At 51.1% G+C, this 27,809-nt stretch overlaps 1 protein-coding gene across 1 annotated transcript; it reads right to left on the bottom strand.

Moving 5' to 3' along the window:
- Positions 1-13,773: 13,773 nt before the first annotated feature.
- On the bottom strand, positions 13,774-26,795 carry LOC123955598 (cytochrome P450 2E1). The gene is made up of 9 exons (XM_046027813.1): positions 26,594-26,795; positions 25,501-25,660; positions 19,709-19,858; positions 19,246-19,406; positions 18,661-18,837; positions 17,453-17,594; positions 15,805-15,992; positions 15,248-15,389; positions 13,774-14,495 (listed from the first exon to the last, which is right to left on the bottom strand). Exons 1-9 carry the CDS (start codon positions 26,768-26,770, stop codon positions 14,308-14,310), a joined length of 1,485 nt encoding a protein of 494 aa, XP_045883769.1. The 5' UTR covers positions 26,771-26,795; the 3' UTR covers positions 13,774-14,307.
- Positions 26,796-27,809: the final 1,014 nt, after the last annotated feature.

Here is a 27,809-nt window from a genome sequence, read left to right as displayed (position 1 = left end):
AGCCCGAGGGCGCCCGGCCGGCCCCGTCGCCCCGCGCACCGGGTCTCGTTCCACGGGTCGCGCCTGCACATCAGGCCCCGCCCCCGCCGAGCTCCCGCCTGCCGCAGGGCTGCCCTTTCCCCTCGCACCCACCTCAGGGCCACAAGACCCAGCCCACCGGAGCCCGCAGGGCGCCGGATTTCCGGGCGGAAGAGGAGGAGCGGGTCCGCACGTGCGCAGAAGGAACCCGGAAGACCCAGAGTCCCGCGCGGGCCTTCGTCGTTGTCGCGGGAGACTACATTTCCCACAAGCCTCTGCGCTCAGTCCTTTAGGAGCCCTGGGAGGTGATGTGTCCAGCTGCGCGGGAGCGGGCTGGGGGCCGGGGCAGTTGGTCTCTAACCTCGTGAGGATACCGGGGATTTCTGGTTTATTATGAGATTCTGATTTCACCAAACGAGAGACGTCGTCCCTAACTGGTCAGATCCTAGTATGGAGGAAACATGAACAATTTCTCTGTAGCGTGGGAGGGTGTTTGACAACATCTTACCCGCGGAACTTCTTTTAGGGCTGCTGTCCGTCCTCCCAAGCCCCACTGCTACCTCGTCAACTAGGCTTATCTAATAAACGAGGCTTATCGACTATTCCAGTCTTTTGTTGTCATTTCAACAATCTTCATGGCATCACCACCAGCAGCAGAGTCCTTCCCCAGAAACCACTTTCTTCGTTCACCCCTAAGAAGCACCTCCTCATCTGCTGAAGTTTTGTCATGAAATCACAACAGTCCAGTCCCGTCTTCGGGCCGCATTTCTGATTCCAGTTCTCTTGCTGTTTCTGCAACATCTGCAGTGACTTCCTGAGGGCACAGGACATCCTTCAGGACCTGGTGTCCATACAGCACGACACTTGGATGGGGGCCCGGACGCAGTGGTCACGTGGGGCCGTGCTGCTTAGCCAGCTGGGGACAGTGGCAAGGCACACCTGAACAACTGGCCCAACTCCTGGATGCACAAGGGCAGTTGGAAATGGAGACACTCCCTCCCAGCAGCCCCCACGTCTGGCCAGCACCCTCTCCATCAGTGTGTCCCAGCCAAGACTCAGGGCTGCAGACGGGGGCCCGTGCTAACATGAGGGCAGCATGTCTGTGCAGGGACTCACACTCTGGCCTCTCAACCTCTTGTGCCTTTCCCTAATCCCTTCCTTTATTGGAGAGAAGAAACCACTTACTAAGCATTCAACAAATACTAGGTACTACACAGTGTCTCAGGACTGAGGAAAGACAGAGCATGCCAAGAAATTTATCTTTTTTAAAAATACTTTATTTATTTGACAGAGAGAAATCACAAGCAGGCAGGGAGGCAGGCAGAGAGAGAGGAGGAAGCAGGCTCCCCGCTGAGCAGAGAGCCCGATGCGGAGCTCGATCCCAGGACCCTGAGATCATGACCTGAGCCGAAGGCAGAAACTTTAACCCACCGAGCCACCCAGGCGCCCCAGAAATTTATCTTCTTTGATACACATTCTAGTGGGCAACATATGACGGGCCTACATGCAGACACGCCGATAGGAAACACCGGCGAGGAGGGGCGGAAGGCTAGTGGTGCTCTCACCCTCAAGAGAAGGCCACTAGGGAGGGTGTCCTTCGAATGCAGCATTTTAACACCAAGAAAGAGGGGAATGGCAGCCAGGTGGATATCTGTGGGAACAGTAGCCCCTGCAGAGGGGCCAGCAAAGCCCTGAGAATTGAGGGTGTTTGTGTTGGGAAGGAGTGAGGCGGTCAGTGGCCATGGTGGGCAGCGGAGGACAGGAGAGCATGGGAGATGGTGCAGGGGCTTAGGTGGTGGGAGGATGGGTCTGGGGGAGTGGGAGGTCCAGGTCCCATGAGGCCTTTTGTGTGTGTCAGAGAGGGACACTGGCTGCTGAGGGAGTGCGATCCCCCTCCAGGGTCTCTCTGTGTGCAGCATGGACAGAATGGAAGGAAGGGCATCTGCGGGCAGGGAGCTGTGTTGGATCGATCCAGGTCCAGAGAGCCCAGATTCCTGATGTCTTTTCTTGGTAGAGTAAGGGGTTTGCTGGTGGCCAGGATGTGGTGGGAGAGGGGAGTCAGGATGACTCCTGGCCTCTGGTCTGAGCAGCGCTGAGAACAAGAGCATGCCTTCTAGACAGAGGAAAGCAAGGGGAGGTGCAGAGGCAGGCAGCAGCGGCACAGCTCCGTGCCTGTCAGTGCAAAGAGCCCGTGAGTTTCATGGTGTGGGAGCTGAGGAGCTCTGGGCTGCTGGCATGGAAGCCTCAGGACGTGTTCTCTGACAGCCTGGTTTTCTCAGAGAAATGGGAGTGAGAACCACATGGGGGCCAGAGGGACACTGATGGAGGTTTGAAGAAATAAGAGCAGCAGGAAAAGAGAATTAGTCCCCTAGGAGAGTGGGAAGAGGGAAGGAGGGGACATCCTGGGGCTTCAGGATTATGAAGGGGCCCCGGGAGCTTGGGGACTGTAAGTAGGGCCACCCGTGTCCCTCTGAGCCTGGGCTGGCAGAAGCATAGATTCCTGGAAAGGAGAGGGGAGCAGAGTTGATGCCGGGGAGAGACGCACATGACTAGCAGTAGAATCCCACCCAGGCTGGGACAGGAAGGTGCCCAGATGGGCATGGGGAAAGGTGGGGACACTCCAGTGGGCACCACTGAGTGCCCACGGCCATCTCTCCAGCAGTGGGGATGAGGTACTCCATGAAGGCCCTGCAGCAGCTTCTAGACCACAAGGCAGTCTAGGACATGTTCACCCACCTCTCCCTCACTCAGGTCACAATCCACTGCTGTCTGAGGATTCTGATGTTCTGATGCCCCTATACCCCTCATAGCCCTTCCTGAGTGGATGCCTTTGATCCCTGGGTCCACAAGGCACTGGACTAACCAAAGGGCAGGGATGTGGAAATAACATGCTGACAGGTCTCTCTGGAGTTGACCTCCAGATCCACAGTTGGAAAGCCATATGGGTGGTGGGCACTTTGTATCATGACAATGGGGTGCAGCTTTGGCAACGACCACACTGTGTCGTGGATAGAATCCTCACTGAACAGGTGCCCCATGTGTTATGGGGCTCTTGTTCAGTGTCGGTCTGAATCCAAGCTGGAAGCTCCCTCTCATGTCAGAGACCATGAAAGGGACCTCAGAGAGCCGTCAGTTAAGAATGGAACCACGTTTGAGGGGTCACAACGCCTGGTCTCCTTAAGAGGATCAAATAAACCAAAAGTGGGATATTCTAGTACAACTGAAAGAAACAACCTCCCCCCACCACCAACATTAGCTGGGAAATCTGAGTAAAGCACTTATACCAACCCAGGGAACAGATGGTCATACCTGAGGGGTCTTCCTCTGGAGAGAGAGGTGGGCAGGCCCCAAAGTTCCACCTGCAGGGTATTCCCAATGATGGGAAGAGGAAGACGTCCAGGTGGGAGCAAAAACCCAGGAGTGCCTCCTCTTCTCCACACAAAGGTGCACAGCAGGAAAGCCACACAAGCCACCAGGAGGCTGGGCAGACCGAGCAGAGCCATGTCACCACCCTATGTGGGCCATGGAACTGTCACTTAGAATGTCAGCCGCTGCTGAAGACAGTTTGTTGTAACTGCAAATCAAGTCTACAGGAGACCCACATGCTCCCTTGAGCCACGTTTAGAAATGTGATGGGTTTGGCATCTTCAAAGTCACTTAATTAAGACTCTACACTATCCCCAACAGAACTCCTCCTTGTCCCCGTGTTTGTCCCCCAGCTAGTCATCAGTTTGACTCTTCTCCCGGAATAGAAAGGAAACCCAAAAGGGAAAACTTGGGTGTCTCTTGGCGGCTGCCAGACGGAGTCCTACTCCAGCAGACATAGAGCAGGCAGATGGAAGACGGTCTTCAGCTGGACCCCCGAGCCTCTCTTCTTCCCAACCACATCCTGCCTGACCTTCTCAACCTTTGGCATTGGCTGTGCCTTTCCCTGTGGCACCTTCTTCTCCCTTCCCACTAGACCCCTACATCATGCCTGCCCCATTTGGCCCATTTAGAACAAAGCAGTCAGAATCTCCTTTAAAGACATAGATCAGGCCAGGTCACTCACCTGCTGAAAAACCCTCAGTGGGTTCCCAGGAATTTACCTGACGGTAAAACCCAAAAGCCTTACAAAGACCTTCAGGACCCCGCCACACACTAGCCTGAACCTTGCCTTCCTGTCCTGTGGGGCCTCCCACCACTCAGCTCCAAGAACAGTCCATGCCATGTGGTCTCCAGGGCATTGCCCCAGTCCCTTCCTCTGTTTCTGATGATGCCCTTTCTGCCCCTTCTGCAGACTCTCCTGCACCTCCAGCCCCTGCCTCTCCCGCACACTCGCCACAACAACCTTGTCCTCTCTCCTGGTTTAGTGGTGATTATACATTAACTCTGATGGTCCGCTGGGCTTGCATAGAGACCGTGGAATTCAGGACAGTGGGCTGGTGTCCACTTCACTTTGGACCCGGGGATGGGGTCCAGCTGTTCATGCCTCTACCGTGCAGGTGCTCTCCACACCCCCTGGCACCCTGCACCTCCCCCATTTCCGTAGCTCTTCCTTCTTTCCATCCCACAGCAGGCTGCTTCCTCATTTCAACTGGCATTTATTTGGGTATCAACAAGATTAACAATTAGTATTCTTAGGTTTATGGGCCATTGGTAATATTTGAACTGTTATTTGACCATTTTTCTAACGAGATATTTACCTTATTGATTTTTCAATGATATAGTCAATTTTCAAAAAAGGCAATAACACCATCTATCCAAACAATACACACATTAACTTACTGGACATGTTCCCCAATTATGTATCAGTTAGTCAAATTTCATGTCCGGATATTAAGACAATGTTTTACATGAGAAATATAATGACCATTTATTCCTTTCCTGCATTAGAAATTAAAGTTCATTTCTTTAAGATAGACCCTCATTTTAACTGGGGGAACAGTGCAAAGGGATGTGAAAACAGTTACTACTTCTCCCACCTCTCCTCCGGACTCACCCTTGCAAAGTCCCTGGGGTCAGCAGCCAGAGACCCAATGCTCCTTTTGGCCACATGTACGGACACACGGAGGTGGGGTAGGGGAACCAGTGCTGCTGGGTCGTACGAAACAGGGCCTTGCTGGACGCCCAGGGGCTCCGTCAGTGAAGCCTCTGCCTTCAGCCCCGGTCATGATGCCAGCGTCCTGGGTTCAAGCCCCGCTTAGGGCCCCCTGCTCAGCGAGGAGTCTGCTTCTCCCTCTCCCTCTGCCACTCCCCCCGTTGGTAATCATGCTCTCTCTCAAATAAATAGAATCTTTATTTTTATTCTTGGTTTAATTTTCCTTATGTTCGGCTAGCCAACACATAGTACATCATAAGTTTTCGTTGTAGTATTCAACGATTCATTAGTTGCGGATAACAAAATAAATTAAAATCTTTAAACAAAAAACAGGGACTTGCTATGCCCCTCCCCTACTTTTTTAAGACTTTTTTTATTTATCTGAGAGAGACAGTGCACACACAGAGGGAGAGGGAAGGTAAGAAGAAGAAGCAGACTCCCCTCCGAGCAGGGAGCCCACTGTAGGGCTAGAGCGCAGGACCCTGAGATCCTGACCTGAGCCGAAGACAGGCACTTAACTGGCTGACCCACCCAGGAACCCCTTGCCTACTGTGTTCTGTTCCTTCACCAAATATTTCTTGGGCATCTTCTTTGAATCAATAGATGTAGATTCTCGTCATTCCTTTAAATGCTGCATAATATCCCATGGTGTGATACATGAGAAAACAAAGGAAATTTTCAACTTTTAATGTTTTAAAGCCCTGCTCCTGGGCTCCCAGAGGAGCCACTCCTGAACACTTACCAAGGTCAATATGACCAAAGTCTCAAAACATGGCTCTGTTTCTGCCCTAGCGCACTTTGTACATCTGCTTTGTTTAAAATATAACCAAACAGGGGCATTCCAAACACAAAGATAAGCAAAAGGAAGAAAGCTCTCCTGTGCCCATAAAATCAAGGTCACACAGTCCCGCACACATCAGAAACTGAAAATGAGGTCTGCAACCTTTTCTGATGCCCTTTGTCTGATGACTTGTAACTTTCTATGTGAACGTCCACAGCCCTGTGCCAAATGCTGTTTCCTGGAGCGTCCTCTTCTCTGTGAAGCAGTTCCCCAGGCTGTCCTCACTTGGGCTCGAACAAAACTCTTCTTTTTAGAGATTCTAAAAGATTTGTTCATTTTTACATCAACATACACAACACTCAATAAATCATTCCCCCAAGAAGGTACATTTGTGTTGTTTTCAGTATTCTTGTTTGCTTTTTGACACAGTAAAAGAAGCTGTCTTAAGGATTTTCTCACATAATTTTAATTTTCTGTTGTTGTTATTTCTTTTTTATTTAATTTTATCTTTTCAGTGTTCCAGAATTCATTGTTTATGCACCACACCCAGTGCTCCATGCAATCCATGCCCTCCTTAATGCCCACCACCAAGCTAACGCATCCCCCCTCCCCCCTCCCCTCCAAAACCCTCAGTTTGTTTTTCAGAGTCCACAGTCTCTCATGGTTTGTCTCTCCTTCCAGTTTCCTTCAACTCCCTTCTCCTCTCCATCTCCCCATGTCCTCCATGTTATTTCTTATGCTCCACAAATAAGCAAAACCATCTGATAATTCACTCTGCTTGACTTATTTCGCTCAGCATAATCTCCTCCTGTCCTGTCCATGTTGTTACAAAAGTTGGGTATTCATCCTTTCTGATGGAGGCATAGTACTCCATTATGTATATGGACCACATCTTCCTTATCCATTCGTCCGTTGAAGGGCATCTTGGTTCTTTCCACAGTTTGGCGACTGTGGCCATTGCTACTATAAACATTGGGGTACAGATGGCCCTTCTTTTCACTACATCTGTATCTTTGGGGTAAATACCCAGTAGTGCAATTGCAGGGTCATAGGGAAGCTCTATTCTTAATTTCTTGAGGAATCTGCACACTGTTCTCCAAAGTGGCTGCACCAACTTGCATTCCCACCAACAATGTATGAGCTGTTGCTATTTCTATGGTTCCTAAAACAGGAATAATTGGGTCAAAGTGGTGTATCACTCCCCTGGGAGGAGGTTCTGTCAGATTACTTTCAAGAAGGCTAGAGTGACACCCCTCATCCCACCCTGTGTTGCTCCCCGCTTGCCCACCTTCCTGCCTCAGTGGTCTCAGGGGATCGTCCTGGGGGGGGGTGTGCATTCATCACTACCCGGTCTCCATCTGCATGTTCCCACTGACAAGTGTAGACATCTTCCATGTGCCCACGAGAATCACGGCTGTGATTTCCAGTCCTTGAGCTCAAATCCTTGTTTCCACAGGACACACTCCCAAACTGAGATTGCTGGTTCAGAAGGTTTATGTATCTTTAAAATATAATTAACTATTTAAACTTCCTTATCTAGTAATTACCTGTCCATTTTCTTTGTCCATCTCTCTCCAGGCTGTTGATCCTTTTCCTCCCTAAACTGTATGTGTTCTTCACATGTAAGGGGACTACGTAGTTGCCTATCTGTGAGTACACGCACCACCTTCCCTGTGTGACTTCATTATGCTGGCTTTGCTACAACCAGACATGTCTAAATAAACAGGGTCATCCGGAAGGCTCAGTCGTTAGGTGTCTGCGTTCAGCTCAGGTCACGATCCCAGGGCCCTGGGATCGAGTCCCGCATCAGGCTCCCTGCTCAGCGGGAAGCCTGCTTCTCCCTCTCCCACTCCCCCTGCTTGTGTTCCCTCTCTCGCTGTGTGCCTCTCTGTCAAATAAGTAAATAAAATCTAAAAAGAAAAAAGAAGACAGGTTTACCAGGTGCCTACTCTGTGCCAAATACCAGCCCAGCCAAAAGGGGAGATGTTCAGGGCGCCAAGCAGTCAGAGCGTGGCTCCCAGGAATCTCCATGTTGATTTTGGGGACTGTGCTAAAGAGTTTTTCTCAATTCTCTCCTTTGGTCACACAGTAATTCTGGCAGGCAGCTAGTACTGTCCTTTCACAGATGTCCAACAGAGGCAGAGAGTGAAGGAGTACCGTGCTCAGGACTCCACCTTCAGGAAATCTGGGAGCATGGGCTTGAAGTGAGGCCGGTGCAAAGCTCATGGAGGTGTTCCTCTAGAAGGATGCCTCCGCGCTGGGAAGACTAGACTGTGGGCCTCAGGCCTCCTCTTCCTCCCTCCCAATGAGCAGAACCAAATACGTTTTTCAGGAAGCCTTCCTGAGTTCCAGTTCCCCTTCCCGAGTCAGGGCAGATGCAAGTCTTGATGGTTGACTTCTCTCCGACACACCTGGCAGCAGCAGGAGGTTATCAGTGCCCTCGAGCTCCTGTGAGGGCTGGGCTCGGAAGCCCTCTGCCTCCTGCTTCTGTGGACACTGGCTAAAAGGTCAGAGAGAGGAGGGAGTGACGTACCTCCTTCTTTCCTTCCCCACGCAGGGGGAACACACAGAGACCACACAGAGGAAACTGTAGCGACCTTCACTGGTGCCCTTTGGTGGGACTTGTCAGGGACTCTGGCCACAGGAGAAGCGTCCAGCTCAGTGGGGGCCTCACAGCTATGGAGGTCACCACATGGTCCAGCCCTCAGTTCTCAGTTCTCCACCCCACTTTAGTTCATGGGATTTTATCATATCCCTTGCCCTATAAAATAAGTCAAATACATCTTTTTTGGGAACAAGTTTTTTTTTAATATTTTACTTATTTGTTTGCCGGAGAGAGAGAGCATGCAACAGGGGGGAGAAGCAGGCTCCCTGCTGAGCTAGAAGCTCAATCCCGGACCCCATCCCGGGACCCCATCCCAGGACCCTGGGAGCACGACTCCAGCAGAAGGCAGGCTCTTCACCGACCGAGCCCCCCAGGCAACCCGGAATGAGTGTTTTTGGGTTTTTTTAAACGATTTATTTACTTGTTTGAAAGATGTGGGAGGGGAGGAGGGAGAGGGAGTCTTAGGCAGACTCAGCACAGGGTAGGAGGCCGCACATGGCTGGGTCTGCGGCCCTGAGGTCAGGAGCTGAAGGACCCAGGAGCTCAGGACCCTGAAACCGAGAGTTGACGCTCAGCGGCTGCTCCAGCCACGGTCTCTCAGGACAGGTTTGGTTTTCATCCCACAACACAAATTCACTCCTTTTAGTCTTTCTCCTGCTTAAAAACAAAACAAAAACAAAAAACCGGTGGCGTGGTATAGGGACCTCACGAGGAAACTTAAAAACGGTTCTGTGTTTCTGTGTCTGGGAGCGGGGCACGGGGTACCTGCCGCTCTTGAAGACGGCGGTGGTGGGGGACTCCGTGCCCTGAGGGATGCGCACTCTGCGAACAAAAGTGGACGTCATAAATAGACATTTGTGGTTGGCAGATAAAGCAGTCACGGACTTTGAGAGGTTTCCAAAATTGGGGTTGAGGTCCTCAGCTGGTGTGTGGTAGACACAGGCGGGAAACCCAGCGGGGGCAGCAGGAGGCTGTCCAGCCCACCCCAACCCACGGGGGCTGTGGGAGAAGCACCCAGAGTGCAGCACAGATGTGGCCCCTGAGGTCCCGGCAGAAGGAGAGAAGGCGTCAGAGACCCAGGAGGGGGCTCGCATCCAGCTTCGAGGATGGGAGGAGGTTTGGAGGCGTGGGAAGAACCAACGGGAACGCACCTCCTCTTATTAAGACAGCGTGGTCTGTGCTCCCTTCCTAACAGCGCACTTGATGCAGGAGCTCGTCGCTGCGCGGGAAAGCCATCCTGAACCGGGAGTCAGACAGCTGGACACTTACCGGCTGTGTCCATGGCTGCTGCAGGTGACTTTCGGTTTCTGTCCTTCCCCGTCTCACACAGGACCCTGAAGGACTCCTTCCTGGTAAGGCGCAGGAGACCCATCCCAGACCTTCCTCTGCTCTGACAGGGAGCCGGAAAGCCCTGACCACGGGCCCACGCGGTATCCCAGTTTCCTGGCTGTGGAAGGGCCGGACCTGGTCATAAAGCCTCAGGCACTTCTTTTTTTTTTTTATTTTCAGCATAACAGTGTTCATTGTTTTTGCACCACACCCAGTGCTCCATGCAGTACGTGCCCTCCCTATTACCCACCACTTGGTTCCCCCAACCTCCCACCCCCGCCCCTTCAAAACCCTCAGGTTGTTTCTCAGAGTCCAGAGTCTCTCACGGTTCACCTCCCCTTCCAGTTTCCCTCAACTCCCTTCTCCTCTCCATGGGGAGATGGAGAGGAGAAGCCTCGGGCACTTCTGGCTTTGATCAGAGCTGAGGAGGGTTGTGCTCCTCTGCCCTCCGCCTCAGGCCACAGGAACAGATCCTCCGCCGTCCCCGTCCCAGTCACACCAGGACACAGCAGACGCATCTGTCTCTCTGCCCCAAAGACGGGGAGGGGGTTCCCTCCTGAAAGGGTTCCCCACTGCTCCAGGTGCTAACGCCGAAACCCCCACCGCCCGAGGAACAGGGCTTGAGGCCTGGGCAGTTCTGCTTCCACAGTGGACGGGAGTGGACTTCAGATGGGAGTGAAAACTGCTTCTCCCTGAGGGCCTCCTGCTGGATGTCAGGGTGTGGCCACTTTTATTTTCATCCTCTGAAGTGTGAAAAGCCTTCAGGGAACAAAAGCCACATAGAGCAGGCCGGGAAGGGACCATGCACCTCTGCCCAGGCAAAGACACCGAGAATCAGCACCGCAGCCCCCTTCCCCGAGAAGCCCCGCGGGAACAGCAGGGGATACCAAGTCCAACAAGCACACGGGACTGCACGACTCCAGGGCTGGGGAAAACAGCACATAGAATCTGAGGTTATTTCTCATGATTCTTTGATCTGGTTAAAATTTTCCTGCTCTTTCTTTTTTCCTTTACAACTAGTTTCTTTTTCCCTTTTTTGTTTTGTTTGTTTTTTAGTTTAAATTCAATGAGCCAATGTATAGTACATCATTAGTTTTCGATATAATGTTCACTGTGAATCAGTCGCGTACAACCCCCAGTGCTCGTCACGCCACGGGCCCCCCTTACTGCCCGTCACGGAGTCATCCCATCCCCTGCCAGCCTCTGCTCCCACAGCCCTCATTTGATTCCCAGAGCCAAGAGTCTCATATGCTTTGTCTCCCTCTCTGATTTCTTCCCATTCAGGTTTCCCTCGCTTCTCCTGTGGTCCTCGGCACTCTTCCTTATGTTGCACGTGTGAGTGCAATCATATGATAATTATGTTACTCTGATTGACTTATTTCACCTACACAATCCCCTCCAGTTCCAGCCATGTCGATGCAAATGGTAGATGGTCATCCTTTCTGATGGCTGAGTAATACTCCATTGTATCTATGAACCACATCTACTCTAGCCATTCGTCTGTTAAAGAACATCTCAGCTCCTTCCACAGTTCGGCAATTGTGCACATTGCTGCTATGAATGTTGGGGTGCACGTGCCCCTTCAGATCACTACATCTTTGGGATAAATTTATCTTTGGGATAAATACCCAGTAGTGTAATTGCTGGGTCATAGGGTAGCTCTATTTTTAACGTCTTGAGGAAACTCCATACTGTTCTCCAGAGTGGCTGCACCAGCTTGCATTCCCAACAATGTAGGAAGGTTCCCCTTTCTCCAGATCCTTGCCAACACTTGTTGTTTCCTGTCTTGTAATTTTTGCCATTCTGACTAGTGTAAGGTGGTATCTCATTGTGTTTTGATTTGTATTTCCCTAATGGCTAATGATGTTGACCATTTTTCAAGTGTCTGTTGGCCACTTGTCTGTCTTCTTTGAAGAAGTGTCTGCTCATGTCTTCTGCCCATATTTTGATGTGGTTATCAGTTTTTGGGGTGTTGAGTGTGAGGAGTTTTTTATAGATCTTGAATATCAGCACTTTGTCTGTACTGTCGTTTGTGAATATGACAAGATAGTTTATATGGAAAACCCAAAAGATGCCACCCCCAAAACTACTAGAACTCATACAGCAATTCAGTAATGTGGCAGGATACAAAATCAATGTACAGAAATCAGTTGCTTTCTTGCACACTAACAATGAAAATACAGAAAGGGAAATTAGAGAACTGATTCCATTTACTATTGCACCAAGAACCATAAAACACCTGGGAATAAGCCTAACCAGGGAGGTAAAGGCTCTGTACTCCCTTTCTCCCTTTTGACATGGGAGTGTCTATCAGATGCCTGCCCCAACACATAACTCCTTTGGCATCATGGGTAACAGCCGGAGAGGGGGTTTGCTTGAGAATAACAGTGCCTCTGGGCCCCCATCTGATTTAGTGGGTGTTTAGAGGAGATGGGATTTTGGACTTAAATGCTGACTGCACGCAGTAAGACTTTGAAGCTGCTGGGACGGAGTGAGTGTACCCTACAGTGGGAAGATGTGAATTTGGGGAAGCTAGGAATGGAATGCCATAGACTAAATATCTGTGTCCCCCAGAATTCCTATGTGGAAGCCCCAATCCCAATGTGATGGTCTTAGGAGGAGGGGCCTTTGGGAGGTGATCTCACCATGAATGAAACCAGTGCCCTTAGGAAAAGAGGCCAGAGAGCTACCTAGTTCCCTATCTACACATGAGAACACAGCAGGAAGTCATCCATCTGCCCCCCAGAACCCCACTCTGCTGGCATCCAGACCTGGTCTTCCAGCCTCCACACCTTTCAGTCAGTGATGAACCCGAGTCTGTGGTGCCGGTTACAGCAAACCGAACAGACCAAGTCATTCCTCCTTTCCCTTGTCCACCCCCCCCCTTTTCTCTTTCTGTTCTGCCAAAGGTGGTTTGGATCAGTGCAGGGTTTCTTAAGTTCAGACTAATTTTCCAGGTAGTTTTACCTGGCAGTCCACGCTTGCCCTTGAGGGGACACCAGGGCTCATAAGAGCTGGAGGTCGGGAGACCACAGCATGGAGGCATTCTGGAATGTGCTGACCAGGAACCAACCCAAGCCTGTTGATAGCCAGCTGCTGCCCGAATCCGTTGAACGCTCACACCCCAACACCCCCCACTCTCTCTCTCAACATTTTCCATCATTTTTGAATACTTTAGGATTTTCCTAGACATTCTCTCAACTTCAAATCCACAGAGAAAATGAAAAGACAAGTTCTTACCTTTTCCTGTTGGAAGCAGCATCACCCCCATGTAGGTGTGTCAGGAAAATGGCAGCTTTCAGAACGGGGCAGCCGGTCCTCAGTTTGTGACCTGCCCGTCCATCACTGTTGGTTTTGCTAGTGCCCGTGGTGGGTAAGATGGCACACACGTCCCAATCCCGGAACCCGAGATGATGCTACCTTACCTGGAGAAGCGGCTCTGAATGTGCGATGACGGTAGGAGCTCTAAGACAGGGAGACTATCTTGTGTTATCTGGGTGGACCCATGATCGTCTCAGGACCGGTATAAGAGGGAGGCGGGGGGTCGGCCAGAGAGAGACTGAAAGCTGCTACACAACTGGCTTCGAAACATTACTCACTTTATTAAGGAACATTTATGCAGGACTTCTGGTTGCCCCACAAGTTCCAAAGCCTCTGCAAGCCTACACCGCCCAGCCCTCATAGGCTATGGGGTAGAGGGGCCTCCATCAGGCCCGTCCCAGAGGTGGGCAGACAGAGCATGAAGGCCGAGCACCCAGGGGGCTTTGGTGAGAGCCAACAGGGTGCGGACAGAGTTCTTGTTCCAAATTCCTCTTCTGCTTCAGGACATGATTTAGTTCACTGAGCGGATTAGTCACTATCTCCTCACTTCTGCCTCGTTCCACTCCGGGTTCCCACGAGCCTAGAATTTTTGTTCCAGGCACAAAGTCACATTTTAATGATAAGAGATAAAAACAGATGTCTATGTTGACTTTTCAGACATATTTTAATCTTAAAATATAGCACGAGATGCTGAGAAGCGAGCTCAAAGGAACAACTTCACATCCCAGGGAAAGATTGTAGCAGATACATTTCTGACATGGTTAACAAGCCTTCAAAGGTCTATTCTTTTCCGCTTTTCCAAACCACAAAACAGCATCGGTTTTCTTTTTTGTGAACCCTGTGGCCGGCTGCTTTGCTTTCCTGGAAGAGGTGTGCTTACCTTCCTGGAGTACCGCTCACCCTTGTTTCCAGGGACGCCGGCACAAACTCAACTAGGTCGCAGTTTGTTTCAATTTGTTTAATTAACTTTACACAATCTTTTTTGCACTTTGCTGCCAAATTTCATCTGATGCACATAACTGTGGAAAGCAGCATCTCTAGCCCAATTTACTCCCTGTGGAGCCTACTGTTTTCGCTGAGACTCTGCAGAAAGGGTCTCCCTGGGGGTGCCGAGGGGATGTGGGGGACTGGGGTAACTCCGGCTTTGCCCCAAAGAGCCTGGGGGCGTGGTTTTCAGCCCGAGCGGGGAATGAGACAGAGTTTGTAATGGGGTGGGATCTTGGCAAACCCGACTGTGATGGGACTGAGGTCAATATCCTCGGGGTCAACAAGAGACTTCAGGTTGAAATGTTGCAGAATAGCAGACAAGAACAGGAACAGTTCCATGCGAGCCAGGCCTTCTCCAACACACACCCGCTTTCCTGGAAGTGACGAGAGTGCTCCTGAGACTCCGAGGCAGCACAAGTGAGGGGCAGAGGGGGCTGGGCAGAGGGGCTGTGGGTAAACTGTCACCCTGAAGCAGAACGGACCCCTCTCTGCCCCTTAGAAGGAAGCACATGACACCGTTCAGTCTAAAAATATCCGTGATAGACATATTCGCGGACAAGGCTCCATACGGTCTCCGTCACCAGGACTCAGCAGCAGAAACCTATGTGGGGTTGGAACAGGGATCTCTGCCCAGTGCTCCCCTAACACCCTGCAGGAAAGAAGTGGAACCACAGCGAGAAGAGGCGGCCTCTAGCCGGGAGTACCGGGGATTGGTTTACATGGACTCCCTCCCACCAGCCACCGAGGGAAGGCCCTGCGAGAGACCAAGGGCCCGAGAGAGGACACCAGGACACAGACTAGGGAAGGCCAGAGTGTCCCATGGTGAGTCCCGGCAACCAACCCTTAGGTTTCATTTACTGACCCTTGTTTAAAAGTATGGAGAATGAGGTGATACAGTTTTGGGAGAGTTTCACTGACACTGTTGAATAGGATTTTGGCACAGTATCTGCTATGCAGAAGGGAAAACTCCTCTCATTCCCTGGATCTCTGATGAGAAGATGCCATTTGGCCTCTGTGGACAGGAAGAGGACATCTGGGTCCCCGTACAAGTGCTTGACCATGGCAGAGAGCACGAGTGAGGGACAGTTCTCAGGGAAGGCCCTACCTACATCGTCACTCTTCTTACCTGCGGAAAATGCTTTAAAATAGTCACTATATTTGAACTTTCCATTTTCATTCAGAAAGTGCTCTGGCTTAAACGTCTCTGGATCAGGGAATTCTTGCTTGTCAAACAAGAGGGAGTCCAGGGTCGGAATTATAACTGTGCCCTAGAAGGAACAAAGGCTGACGTCAGTCAAGTTGCCAGAACATGGGCTTTCCACGGGGACTCCCTGGACGTCGTCTGCTTCAGGACTAGATGGGAGGCAGTCAGGGGTCAGGTCTAAACACAGGCGAGAGCTCTAATCTCATCACGGGAGGAACTCATGGGCTACCTGGTACTATCCATGCTTCCTGGGGTCGAAGGACCACAAAGCCAGGCACTGGCCCGGGGGTCCCCTTCCAGATTTTCTCCACTTGGTCACCAGGTCCATGTGAGGACTGCTGGGGAAGCAGCACTCGGGGGGCAGGACACTGGCTTGGCCCCAGCATTCGGCCACATCTGTCGAAGGACCCGCCTTCCCGTGGGCCGGCAGACAGGCTGGCGGGTGGTGCTCAGGGCGTGCACGCCAGGCCCCATCTGACCTTGGGGATGGCGTAACCTCTGAACACCGTGTCCCGGTTTGCTTCGTGGGGCAGGTTGGAGGGCAGGAGGTCGATGAACCGCTGAATCTCGTGCACCACGGCGTCCATGTAGGGCATCTCCAGCCTGTCCTTGATGGCAGGGATGCGGCTTGGCCCGATCACCCTGTCGATTTCTTCGTGGAGTTTCTCTGCCGAGACATGAAGAGGACGGATGCAAAGGACCGGCTCCAGGCCGGCTCGCACCCATCTACCTGCCCAGCGGAGGCTTACAGGGCACCCTCAGCCGTGCTTGGGGGTGTCCTGGATGCTGGGGACCCTTGGATAACTCCTCCATGAAAGCCAATGAGAGTCACGCTCCGTGAGGCCAGGGCCAGCTGCCAGCCGATGGTAGCTAATCCAGTGCCTGACCTGACGCCCGGAGGAGAGGATAATGAAAGGTCTTAGCAATTTCAGTCGGAGGGAAATCTCTGTATTAATTATTACCCCGGGCTGGTTTACTGCAGGCTGCAGGAGCTGTGGAGGCGAGAGGCAGAGAGGAAACACGTTCATGTGGCCTTCTGTGTGAAGAGTGCGGGAGCAGAGTCTGGGCCTCCCTCCTGACAACTTGCAGGGCCTTTACAGTGTGCTGAGGGAATGACGACGTCCTGTGCCACAGGGTTCCCCGGTAGAAGTGTCAAACCCCTGCTGACACTGAACCGGCCCTGGGGGTACGAAGCTGAGTGCAGAGGTGACGCGCACAGCCCTGGGACGAGCCTCGGTGGGCAGGGCTTCGGCAACAGGTTTCCAAGAGCCCCAAAGCAGCTCCTGTGAAAGGCTGACATGTGTCAGATCCGGCAACGGTGTGTGGGGTCAGTCCTATTTACTTTCTGTCTTTTTCTCTATATTGGAGATTGCTCACAACTAATCACAGTTCCTCAGGCTCTAGTCCCGCCAGGCCAGACTGGTCAGAAGTTCTCAGATCTGTGGAAGGCTTCGCTCCTCCACCCCTAACCCTTCTGTGAGACAGGTAAAGCAAAGCCTTTGGGGTCAGGTCTGATCCTGCATAGGTCACAGCCCACTTCCCCGAGGGAAATTACCTCATATCCCAAAGTACATGCCCTTAAGAACACAGTGTATTTCAGGGCTCCTACCCATGCCTGGCACACAGCAGGAGCCAAATTATTATGAGCAGCAGCAGCAAGCATGCCTTGGGGTGATGAGCGTTCCCCGGAGCAGACCCCGGGGGCAGCCGGGACGCTGGGGCAGGCTCTTAGCCACGAGGACACCCTCATCCCATCCTGCCCTCTCTCTCTGTGCTCTGTGTAGCAAGGCAGGTCTTGTTCTGGGGCAAGGTAGACCTTATTTTCACTGTCATAAGTAGGTTATTTTGTGGAGCAGAATGCGGAAGGCACTGCTTTTCTCCACGCTGCCGCAGGCTCTTCTGCTCTGAAATCAGGTATGTGTCAGTGGGGTGTGGGCCGCAGTGTCCACGAGTGCCAGGTGTCTGTCATACAGGAGCGCTTCCACGGAATCCAGGCGGTGACCCCCGTGTCACTACCACGAGGCTTAGCAAGCAAGGCCAGCCTTTCATTCGCAGGCGGAAAGCTGCACCTAAACACTCCGGCCCGATAAAGTGTGGCCCCGGCCCCCTGTGTGCTGTGCAGCATACCTTCGACCTCTGGGTTCTTCATGAGAACCAGGAGCCCATATCTCAGAGTGGTGCTGGTGGTCTCTGTGCCCGCAAAGAACAGGTCAGCCACAGTCACAGCAATATTGTCCAAGGTGAACCAGGGCTCTGAGCTGTATCTTTCCTGCGGACATGAGAGACACACAGGGACTCCATAAGAAGAGCTCTTCGGTGGGTGAGAAAGAGACCTCTGTCTCCTCCGCCTCAAACACACCCAACAGCCTTGCTCTCGGCTCCACAGGGAGGAGAGAGCAGATGCGCATGAAGTCATCCCATGGAGACATGATCGTCTCCATGGCACAATGAGGGAAACCAAGGCTCCCAGAAGACTGGCCACAGGCAGGACTGTGCTCCTCCCCCGGGCTGTACAGCTTTGGTGTCCCAGAACTGAGTCGTGGGGGGTGGGGGGAGCAAGGAGTGCAGTAAGACTCCCCCTAGTCCTGAGCCGTGACCTCCAGCCGCCCAGGACTGAGCTGTGGGGCCCATGCTAACAACCCAAGGGTGACACGCTGCCCTTGGCCTCCTCCACACCTATAGTCAGCACCACAGGGTCTAGGAGGCAGGGAAGTCACCAGGATGCCTGACACCCAGGAGGGGCAGTGAGGAGCCCCACTAATGGAAGAGCTTCTCAGACGCCCCCCGCAGTTGTCCAGGAATTCACATACTGTTCTAGAAGCACAAGAGACATCAAAGGAGAGAGGAGAAACTTCACCATCTGGGTGGGGGTTCCAGAGAGCTGTCAAAGAGATGATGCTGGATGGGCCTGGAAACCCGTGAAGTCATGCACAATTTGGGGTTTACATGCTGATGAGGAGGGTGGAGGGCTTCTCCTCAAAGGAGACACAGTCATCAAAGTCAGAAATGGTGAGTACAGCCTGGGGGGAACCACCATGAGGGGCCCACACACCCGGCCTGGCAGCCACTGAGGGCATCCCCAGAAAAGCTGCCTTGCTGCCCAGCGTGTGGCCAGTGAGGCCAGCTGGGCAGGTGGTCTGTGTCCCCACATTTCTAGCACAGGTGGGATGGTCACAGGAAGCCAGGGTGCAGTCAGACCAGGAACATCAGAACATGCCCCCAGGGGCCCCTGGGTGTCACGGTGTCAACCGCCATGTGCACGTGCGTGCATGCCCCCCGCCCCATGAGCAAACGTGTCAGTTTGGTGGGGTCGGGGGCCAGCGTCCGCACCGTACCTTCTGCAGCTCCAGGAGCAGGCAGTCCGTGAAGTCCCGGAGGCAGCTGGTATCCAGTGATTGCTGATGCTCCTTCACTCTTGCCAAAGTGTAATCTTTTATTTCAGACACGTTTTTTAATACTTTCCGATGGCTTCCAGGAAGGTAGTGCAGATAGCTTGGGAAAATGTTATAAAGCTAGAAAAAGAGGGGGAGGGATTTCTATTTTCTTTTCCAGATGCAACATGGTTTCATGTACTGGGCTATTTATTTCCTCCAACTTGAACTCACGGAAGTCATGTTTTGATATTTAGAACATTTGGGCTCACGGTATCTTTTCAGCACCATGTTGTGGGGTGTGTGGGATCGCATGTTAGCAGGGTCCTGTTTTAAAGGGTAAAAAGGCCTCCCATGGTCAGCAGGGCAAACACTGGGCCCATGGATGTCTCCAGAAGCAACATCCAGGCTCTCAGATGGTGAGTTGGACCAGCCCTGGGTGTTCCCTGGCTTTTGTGGTCCTGTCTGCCTGTCCCCCAGGTCCCGTCCTCGTCCTTTTCCTAACCTCAGTGGAGCAGACATGGGCAAGTGCAGACTAAGGGGCCTCACTTGGAGCCAGCCCGTGCTGAGCAGCCTGAAGTTCTCATTGAAGAGCCTCTGTATCCTCAGACCCGTCTCGTCCGCGTAGTCAAAGTGCTTACGGAAGAGGATGTCAGCGATGACGTTGCAGGGGGCAAAGCCCAGCAGAAATGTGGGGTCGAAGGGCTGACCTGCAACACAGGAGAGCGGTCAGACCGGCTCCCACCCGCTTATACTGTCCAGAGTCTGTGACCTGCCGTCCCAAGATCCCCGTCATTCTACAAGGCTTGTGGGAGCCTATGGGGGGGGTCATTTACTTTCCAGTTATTCCAGATAAACACACTGGACATGGAGAGGACCAGAGCTGCAGACAGTGTCTGTGGATTAAGGCAACCCTCTAAGCTCCAGCTGCTTCGGTTCAGTCCGGGGTCTCTCAGGCCCACCAAGACGGCCCTCCTGACCATGTGTGCAAAGACCCGGCGGCCACACGCACTCTGGGTGCCCCTGAGCGCCTCCAGCAGGAAGGGGATCTCCCTCTGGATCCGTTCCTCGTTGCCACGCTTCCCCATGCCGTAGTCCCGGAGCGTCGTCAGGGAGAGTCTCCGGGTGTCCTTCCAGCCTGGTCCATTGTTGAAAACAATCCCTGGGGAAGAGGGGACAGCAGAGCACTGACCGCACGCCCCGAGGCAGAGTGACGAGGTCAGTGGCTCTAGGCAGGAGGGACCCAAGTGGTGAACTGACTGGCCTGGGCACCCAAGCACTGGGGCTCCTGGTGTCCAGAAGCCGGGCTGGTGCCCCTGAGGCTGGCTTTCCACCCGCCACCCTACCTCCCCCAGCGTCCTTCCCACCATCAGTTTACTGGCTTTGTCCACTTTGCCCAGAGTCTTCCCACATGAAACAAAACCACAGCTGCCCACCCGTGGAAGCCCCTGCCCGTTTCCCAGAAGTCCTGCTGTTTCCACTGGTTTCAAACTTCCACACTACAAATCTAAAAGTGTCCTTACTGAAACCCGAGCTGTCATTCAGCTCCCAGACTCTGCCAGCCACTGGATATGGGAAGACCTCGTGCACATTCCCCTTGGAGGTGCAAGCAGAGGTCTGAGGAAGGCCGAGGCACTGCACATTCTAGAAGGAAGTCTGGAGGGTCTGAGAGGGACCGGGAGGTATGAAATGAGGCGGGGAGGGGCATGGAGGTGTGAGATGAGGCGGGAGGCAGCACTGGTCACAGTAGGGTCCAGTTCCACCTGAAGGGAACATGAAGTAGAGACAACAGGTGGCTGGACAGCATGGCCCCTGACTGGGTGGGAGTGCTCGGAGGGTACATGGCAGCCAGGGTCCTCCTTAGAGGGGCCGTCCATCGAGGGATGGTATTTGGGTTCCTGCATTTGGGTCTGTGCATGAGAAGCTTCGGGTGCCTGCATGGCCCTGTGGAGCCTGCTAGGTGGATGCCAGGGACACCGCTGGGCAGCCCAAGAGGGATCCCAGGCATGTGTGACCCTAGTCCCACGTGTCTGTGGGGTCCACTGACGTCCCAGCAGTGGCTGCAGCGGCTCCACCCTCCAGGTCCTGCCCCAGGACGCGGGGCAACAAGTGGGGGGCACTAGAGTGTGTGCCCTTGGCAGGCCAGAGGCCAGAGCCATGGGCCAAGGGTTGAGAAGCTGGCAGGGAACGCAGGAAGTGGGAGTGCCCAGTGGACCTAAATGGCTGTGACATGGGGCCTGGGGGCAGTGGACAAGGAGACAGACAATTTTAAGATGGTTCTGGAAAGAGTTGTGTAGCAGGGGGAAGGTGGGAGAGGCCAGAAAATGTGAGCAATGGACAGAGAGACAGAGACAGAGAGACAAGACAGAGACAGAGAGAGACAGAGGGACAAAGGGGGAGACAGAGAGAAAGAGTTGGAGACAGAGACTGGGACAAGGAGACAAGAGACTGAGACAGAATCAGAGAGACAGAATGACAGAGACAAAGAGAGACAGAGAGAGAGACAGAGACAAAGAGACAAGACACAGAGAGATGAAAGACAGAGTGACAGAGACAAAGAGAGACAGAATGACAAGACAGAGAGAGAGACAGAGACAAAGAGACAAAGACAGAGACATAGACAAAGAGATAAAATAGAGACAGAGAGACAAGACAGAGATACAGAAAGACAGAGGAATAAACAAGGAGAAGAGAGACAGAAACACACTGACAGAGAGACATATGAACAAAGATGGAGACAAAGAGACAGAGAGAGACAGAGGGACACAGAGACAAACAGAGGGACAGAGAGACAAACAGGCAGAGAGACAGACAGAGATAGAGAGACAGAGAGGGAGATCCCAGAGGAGCTAAGACTTTGGAACCCAAAACAGGCTGAAATAGAGACAGTAATGCTTCTGGGTCAGAGCCTCAAACATTCACTGAAGTGAAATTTATTGGAATTAATGTGGGTCCTGTGCTCAGTATAATGTTGACAGTTAACATTTGCATCATTATGTCTGGGGGATCAGAGGTGTCCCATGGACAGGGTCTGGGCCACATGGCACATGAGAAAATAGGACCTGGGAACCACAGGCAGGACAGGACAAAGCCCCCTGAGTCCAACGCATGGAATGTGAATATGGCCCCTGCCTGGCTGCGTTCAGGAACCCATGACTTGGACCAGGGGTGGCTGATAAGGGCTCCGTGGAACCAGGATGGAGCTCCTTGACCCCACAATTCCTGCTCTTGTGGGGCAGCAAAACTCCTCTTGTGTTAATGATAAAAATTGAGGAAGTTAACTTTGCTTTCGGCAACCCCAAAGATGTAAAACAAGCCCACAATGTGCAAGAAAGAAAATCAAATGCCAGCGACAGTGACCTTGTGCATGAAAATGGGAACGAGGGGACAGCACGTGAGAACAGCAGACACAGCTGTAAGCACATCAGTTGGAAATTTCTGCATAAAGTGGATACAGGTTTTCTAGAGATTTGTCACCAAAGTTAACTAAGGAAAAACTAGAGGCATTTGGGTTTTGTAGGGTAGATAGGACACTGCTTTTCTCCTCATCTACTTTAGAGTCTCACTAAAACTACATGAGCCAGTACCACGCTGTCTTGGTTCTCACAGCTTTGTAGTAAAGCTTGAAATCTGGCAACGTGATGCCCCCAGTTTTGGTTTTCTTTTTCAACATTTCCTTAGCAATTCAGGGTCCTTCTGATTCCATATAAATTTTAGGATTGTTTGCTCCAGCTCTTTGGAAAATGTTGGTGGAATTTTGATCGGAATGGCATTGAGAGTATAGATTGCTCTAGGAAGTATAGACATTTTAACAATGTTTATTCTTCCAATCCAAGAGCATGGAACGGTCTTCCATCTTTTTGTGTCTTCTTCAATCTCTTTCATGCGTGTTCTGTAGTTCCTTGAGTATAGATCCTATACGTTTTTAGTTAGGTTTATTCCCAGGTATCTTATGGTTCTTGGTGCTATGGTAAATGGAGTCGATTCTCTAAGTTCCCTTTCTGTATTTTCATTGTTAGTGTATAAAAAAGCCACTAATTTCTGTACATTGACTTTGTATCCTGCCACTTACTGAATTGCTGTATGAGTTCTAGTAGTTTGGGGGTGGAGTCTTTGGGGTTTTCCATATAAATTATCATGCCACCTGCAAAGAAAGAGAGTTTGACTTCTTCATTGCCAATTTGGATACTTTTTATTTCTCTTTGTTGTCTGATTGCTGTTGCTGGGACTCCTAATACTATGTTGAACAAGAGTGGTGAGAGTGGACATACTTGTCATGTTCCTGATCTCAGCGGTAAGGCTGAGAGCTTTTTCCCATTGAGGATGATATTTGCTGTGGGTCTTTCATAGATAGATTTTATGAAGTTCAGGAATGTTCCCTCTATCCCTATACTTTGAAGCATTTTAATCAGGAACGGATGCTGGATTTTGTCAAATACTTTTTCTGCATCAATTGAGAGGACCACGTGGTTCTTCTCTCTTCTCTTATTGATTTGTTCCGTCACATTGATTAATTTGCGTATGTTGAACCATGCTTGCAACCCAGGGATAAATCCCACCTGGTCATGGTGGATAATCTTTTTAATGTACTGTTGGAGTCTATTAGCTAGGGTCTTGTTGAGAATGGGTACAGAAGGACACTACATCATTCTTAAAGGGTCTATCCACCAAGAATATCTAACAATTGTAAATATTTATGCCTTCAATATGGGAGCAGCCAACTACATAAGACATCTGTTAGTCAAGATAAAGAGTCATACTGATATGAATACATTAATAGTAGGAGATCTTAAACACTCCTCTCTCAGAAATAGACAGATCATCCGAGCAGAAAAATCAATAAAGAAACAAGAGCACTGAATGACACATTAGACCAGATGGACCTCATAGACATATACAGAACATTCCACCCTAAAACAACAGAATACTCATTCTTCTCAAGTGCACATGGAACCTTCTCCAGAATAGACCACATACTGGGTCACAAACCAGGGCTCAACCGATACCAAAAGATTGAGATTATTCCCTTCATATTCTTAGATCACAATGTTTTGAAACTGGAACTCAACCCCCAGAAAAAGTTCAGAAGGAATTCAAACACCTGGAAGCTAAAGACCACCTTGCTTAAGAATGCTTGGATCAACCAGGAAATCAAAGAAGACCTTAAACAGTTCATGGAAACCAATGAGAATGAAGACACTTTGGTCCAAAACCTATGGGATACAGTGAAGGCAGTCCTAAGGGGGAAAAACATAGCCATCCAAGCCTCCCTAAAAAAATTGGAAAAATCCAGAATACACCAACTCTCTTTACATCTTAAAGAACTGGAGAATCAACAACAAATTAAGCCAACTCCACACACAAGAAGGGAAATAATCATGATTAAAGCAGAGATCAATGAGATAGAAACTAGAGATACAGTAGAACGCATCAACGAAACTAGAAGCTGGCTTTTTGAAAGAATCAATAAGATCGATAAACCATTGGCCAAACTAATCCAAAAGAAAAGAGAGAAGACCAAAATTAATAAAATTATAAATGAAAAGAGATTACGACTAACACCAAGGAAATAGAAACAATCAGAAATTATTATCAACAGTTATGTGCCAATAAGTTAAGCAACCTAGAAGAAATAGATGCATTCCTGGAAACGTATAAACTTCCAAAACTGAATCAGGAATAAACTGACAACCTGAATAGACCAATATCTAGTAATGAGATTGAAGCAGGGATCAAAAACCTCCCAAAAAAACAAGAGCCTGGGATCTGAAAGATTCCCTGGGGGAATTCTACCAAACTTTCAAAGAGGAGATAATACCTATTCTCCTGAAGCTTTTTTTCAAAAAGTTGAAGCAGAAGGAAAACTTCCAGACTCTTTATGAAGCCAGCGTTACCCTGATCCCTGAACCAGGCAAAGACCCCACCAAAAAATAGAATTTCAGACCAATATCTCTGATGAATACGGATGCTAAAATGACAGTGAGCAAGTGGAAAAGAATCAGCATACATGGCCAGGGACAGGCAGTGGTGGGCAGCAAGTTCACAGGGCTGTGAGCTGGAGGAGCTGTGAGCAGGTGCCCGCAGGGGATCCAGGATGTCCCAGGAGACACAGGAGGTGAGCACTGGGTCGGGAGTCGAGACGACACTCAGGTAAAGACTCCGATAAACACTCAGACCACCAGATCCCTAATACGAGGTAACTGCCTATTCTCGATATGGGAACCCAGGCTCTGGAGACATAGGCTGCAAAGAAAGAGGTGAGGCTGGCAAGACCGGGTCCTGTGGAAATCCCTTTGCGAGCTGGGGCGGCTGTGCTCAGAACCGCACAGGCGGCATATCAGAGGCCTCCGGGGTTAGAATGTGAGCTGCAGCTGCCCAAAGCCCCACAGACAAGCGGGATACCTGGGGGCATCAGTGCCTGGTCTTAGGTGAGGGGCCTCAGGGCACGGAGCACCAACACCCAGAAGCATGCGGGGCTGTGACTGAGAAGCTCTCCTGAGACTGTGGTCCCAGGAGGCTGGAAGCTCTGTGAGAGGAAAGCACAGCTCATCTGCCAGAGGTATTTCCCTCTGTGGCATATCTCTGTAACACACCTGTCCTGCTGGTCAGAGAGATGGTGCAGGAGGTCCTGTTTTTGGTTATAAGTCTGTCATAGAAGCTTTCAAGAAAGTCTGTCCTAAGCACCTGAGCTGTTGAGGGTCTCTTTACGCTTCTGTTCTGTTGTGCACTGTGCTATGTGGTCGTCATCCCTGGTATTTCCCTGGCTCCCACCCACCATAGGGTGCTCTGAAAAGTGGGGCTCACCTTTGTCTTTGTGCAACTGGAATGCGAAGATTTCTCCTCTGCCAGAAAAGTCATTCTTGTGGTCAAGCAGGGCTTCCTTCACCGCCTTGTAGCCATGCAGGACCACGGTGCGCTGGGAGCCCAGGTACAAGGTGAATACTGGACCGTACCGCTCTGCTAGCTGCAGAGACAAGCAAGGAACCAAGTGAGACCACTGGGAACTCAGGGAGGAGGTGGGCCAGGCTTAAAACCCAAAGTTGTTGTTGACCAAGAGAACACAGAGGGATCTGGGAAAAAATAGTCTTTGTCCAGCCTGACTTGGGAAGACTCTTCGCATAGAGACTTTCTTCTGCAGGGAGCAAGGGTCCAGAATACCTGGGCTCCTTGACAAAATTAGCTTGGTGGGCTGGCTCCTCTCCCACCCCTGGGATCCTTTGCCAACATCTGCCCCATCACCCCCACTGTCTGCCATCCCCGAAGTCCCAGACCCCACGGTGCTGCAGGAGGACCCTGAGTCAGCACTGTCCTGGCCTCCACAAGTCCATCCTCCATGGTGCACAAAGTACTGTCAACATCTCCCTTACCTCAAACACTTTCCCCACATGTTATAGGTGCCTTATGGCATCCTTTTATTAACTCATGGAATAGATTTGGCAACTCATTCAGTTTTTAGATTCGTTAGCTCATTGACTATTCACAACAGCTGTGGACAGAGGTACCACACCAGAGGTGGGTCGACACCACTTTTCACCCTGTTCTTTGGCATCTACAGTGTGCATCTGGTGGGAACACATGGCCCTCCTTGCACTGGGATGGTGAACAGCAGCAGCCCCAGACACACTGGCCTCATCTAACCATCCACTGACAAAGCATTTAACCCATGACTCAAGCAGGCTTCTGGGGCCAGCCACGGCCGATGCCCACTCAAGAGCTCAATGTCCAAGCTGTACCACTAACTAAATATCTTTAATATCCCTCTTGGATGCTACTGTTAAGGCAGTTCACTCATAACAAGATGGAATTGAATAACAACTTGTCTGACAGTGAATTGAATGCACACATACTATGTCTAATCTCTGAATTCTCCTCCCCTAACCAACAATATTTCTCTTACCTTGGTGAGAGATTTGGGAACATTCTTCAAATCTAACTGAAGAAGATTCCCAATAATGGGCAGTGGAAAAGGGCCAGGGGGCAGTTTCCAGCTGCTGTAGATCTGTTTCCAGATAGATATAAGCATTAGGGTGGCCATCCACACCAACAGGGCAACTGTGATGCCCAAGGCAGCCATGGTGACTTTGGGGTCACTGCTGACTTGTGGGAATGCTCTGAAGCCACAGATTTTATAATGTACCCTCGGGAAGGAGGGTGACCAGCCAACCAATGCCATCTTCCTTTTCCTCTCGCCCAACGTATTAGTTTATCATTAGCTACTGTTGGCCATCATTTCAAAAGCTGACTCCTGTGGTGTTTGCATCAGAGAAACTATCCTGGCACCCACCTTATGATGTTCAGTATCTATCAACCCTGCGTGCTGGCACCTGCACCAAAGTCAGCCAACAGCATCCGGGGAAATACCACGCTGGAACTTGGGTCAGAAGATCACACTGGTTTGGACAGGGGGGTTCAGGTTATGTTTACAGGAGTAGCTTGGGGGCCAGATCTAAGGCAGCATCAATTATGTGCTGGTGAGTGTCCCCATGGCAGAGTGCTGGATCTCACGCAACAAGAGTCTTCACGTCTGCTCAGGCTCCCACTGGCTGAGAACAGCTGTGTCTGTACACATTTCCCGAGGGTGTACATGTGGGGAGGGAGCCCGAGGGCAGGAACTGGTGAGCCTGGACCACACAGAGGTGCAGCTGTGCTCTGGGGCAAGGTCCCACTGTTCCAGGGCCTCTGGCCATAGTGCTGCTGAGCACCCAAATAACATCAAATTCCAAATACAGGAATACGTATCTTTTGAAAATAGTGACCTTTTTGAGTACTTCTTTTCAGACACAAGGCCTTTTTGTTCGCCTTGCATCTTATTCAACTGCCTGGACCTTCTAGGGCAATGCTAGTGAAGGGAGATGACAGGGCTGGTCTGGTAGGAATGAGGTCCTTCGGCAGGTTTTCCATCACGTCTGTTTTTGGTAGTTTGTGGCAAAGACTCAGTCACACTGGAGCCACCTTCTTGTCTCCCTAGTTAATGAAGAGTACCTAGGATGAGTGTTGAGACGATAAAATAGTTTTCTAACTGAGACAATCCTGTGACTTTTCTCCTTGGCTCTGCTGGTGCTGGATGCAGACATGGTCTCGTGTGACAACACTCAGCGCTGCACCCCCCCCCG

This window comes from Meles meles, chromosome 13 (assembly GCF_922984935.1).
Source record: "Meles meles chromosome 13, mMelMel3.1 paternal haplotype, whole genome shotgun sequence".
NCBI lineage: Eukaryota > Metazoa > Chordata > Mammalia > Carnivora > Mustelidae > Meles > Meles meles.
Note: the sequence above shows the minus strand (reverse complement) of the source record. Positions and strands in the feature narration are given on the sequence as shown.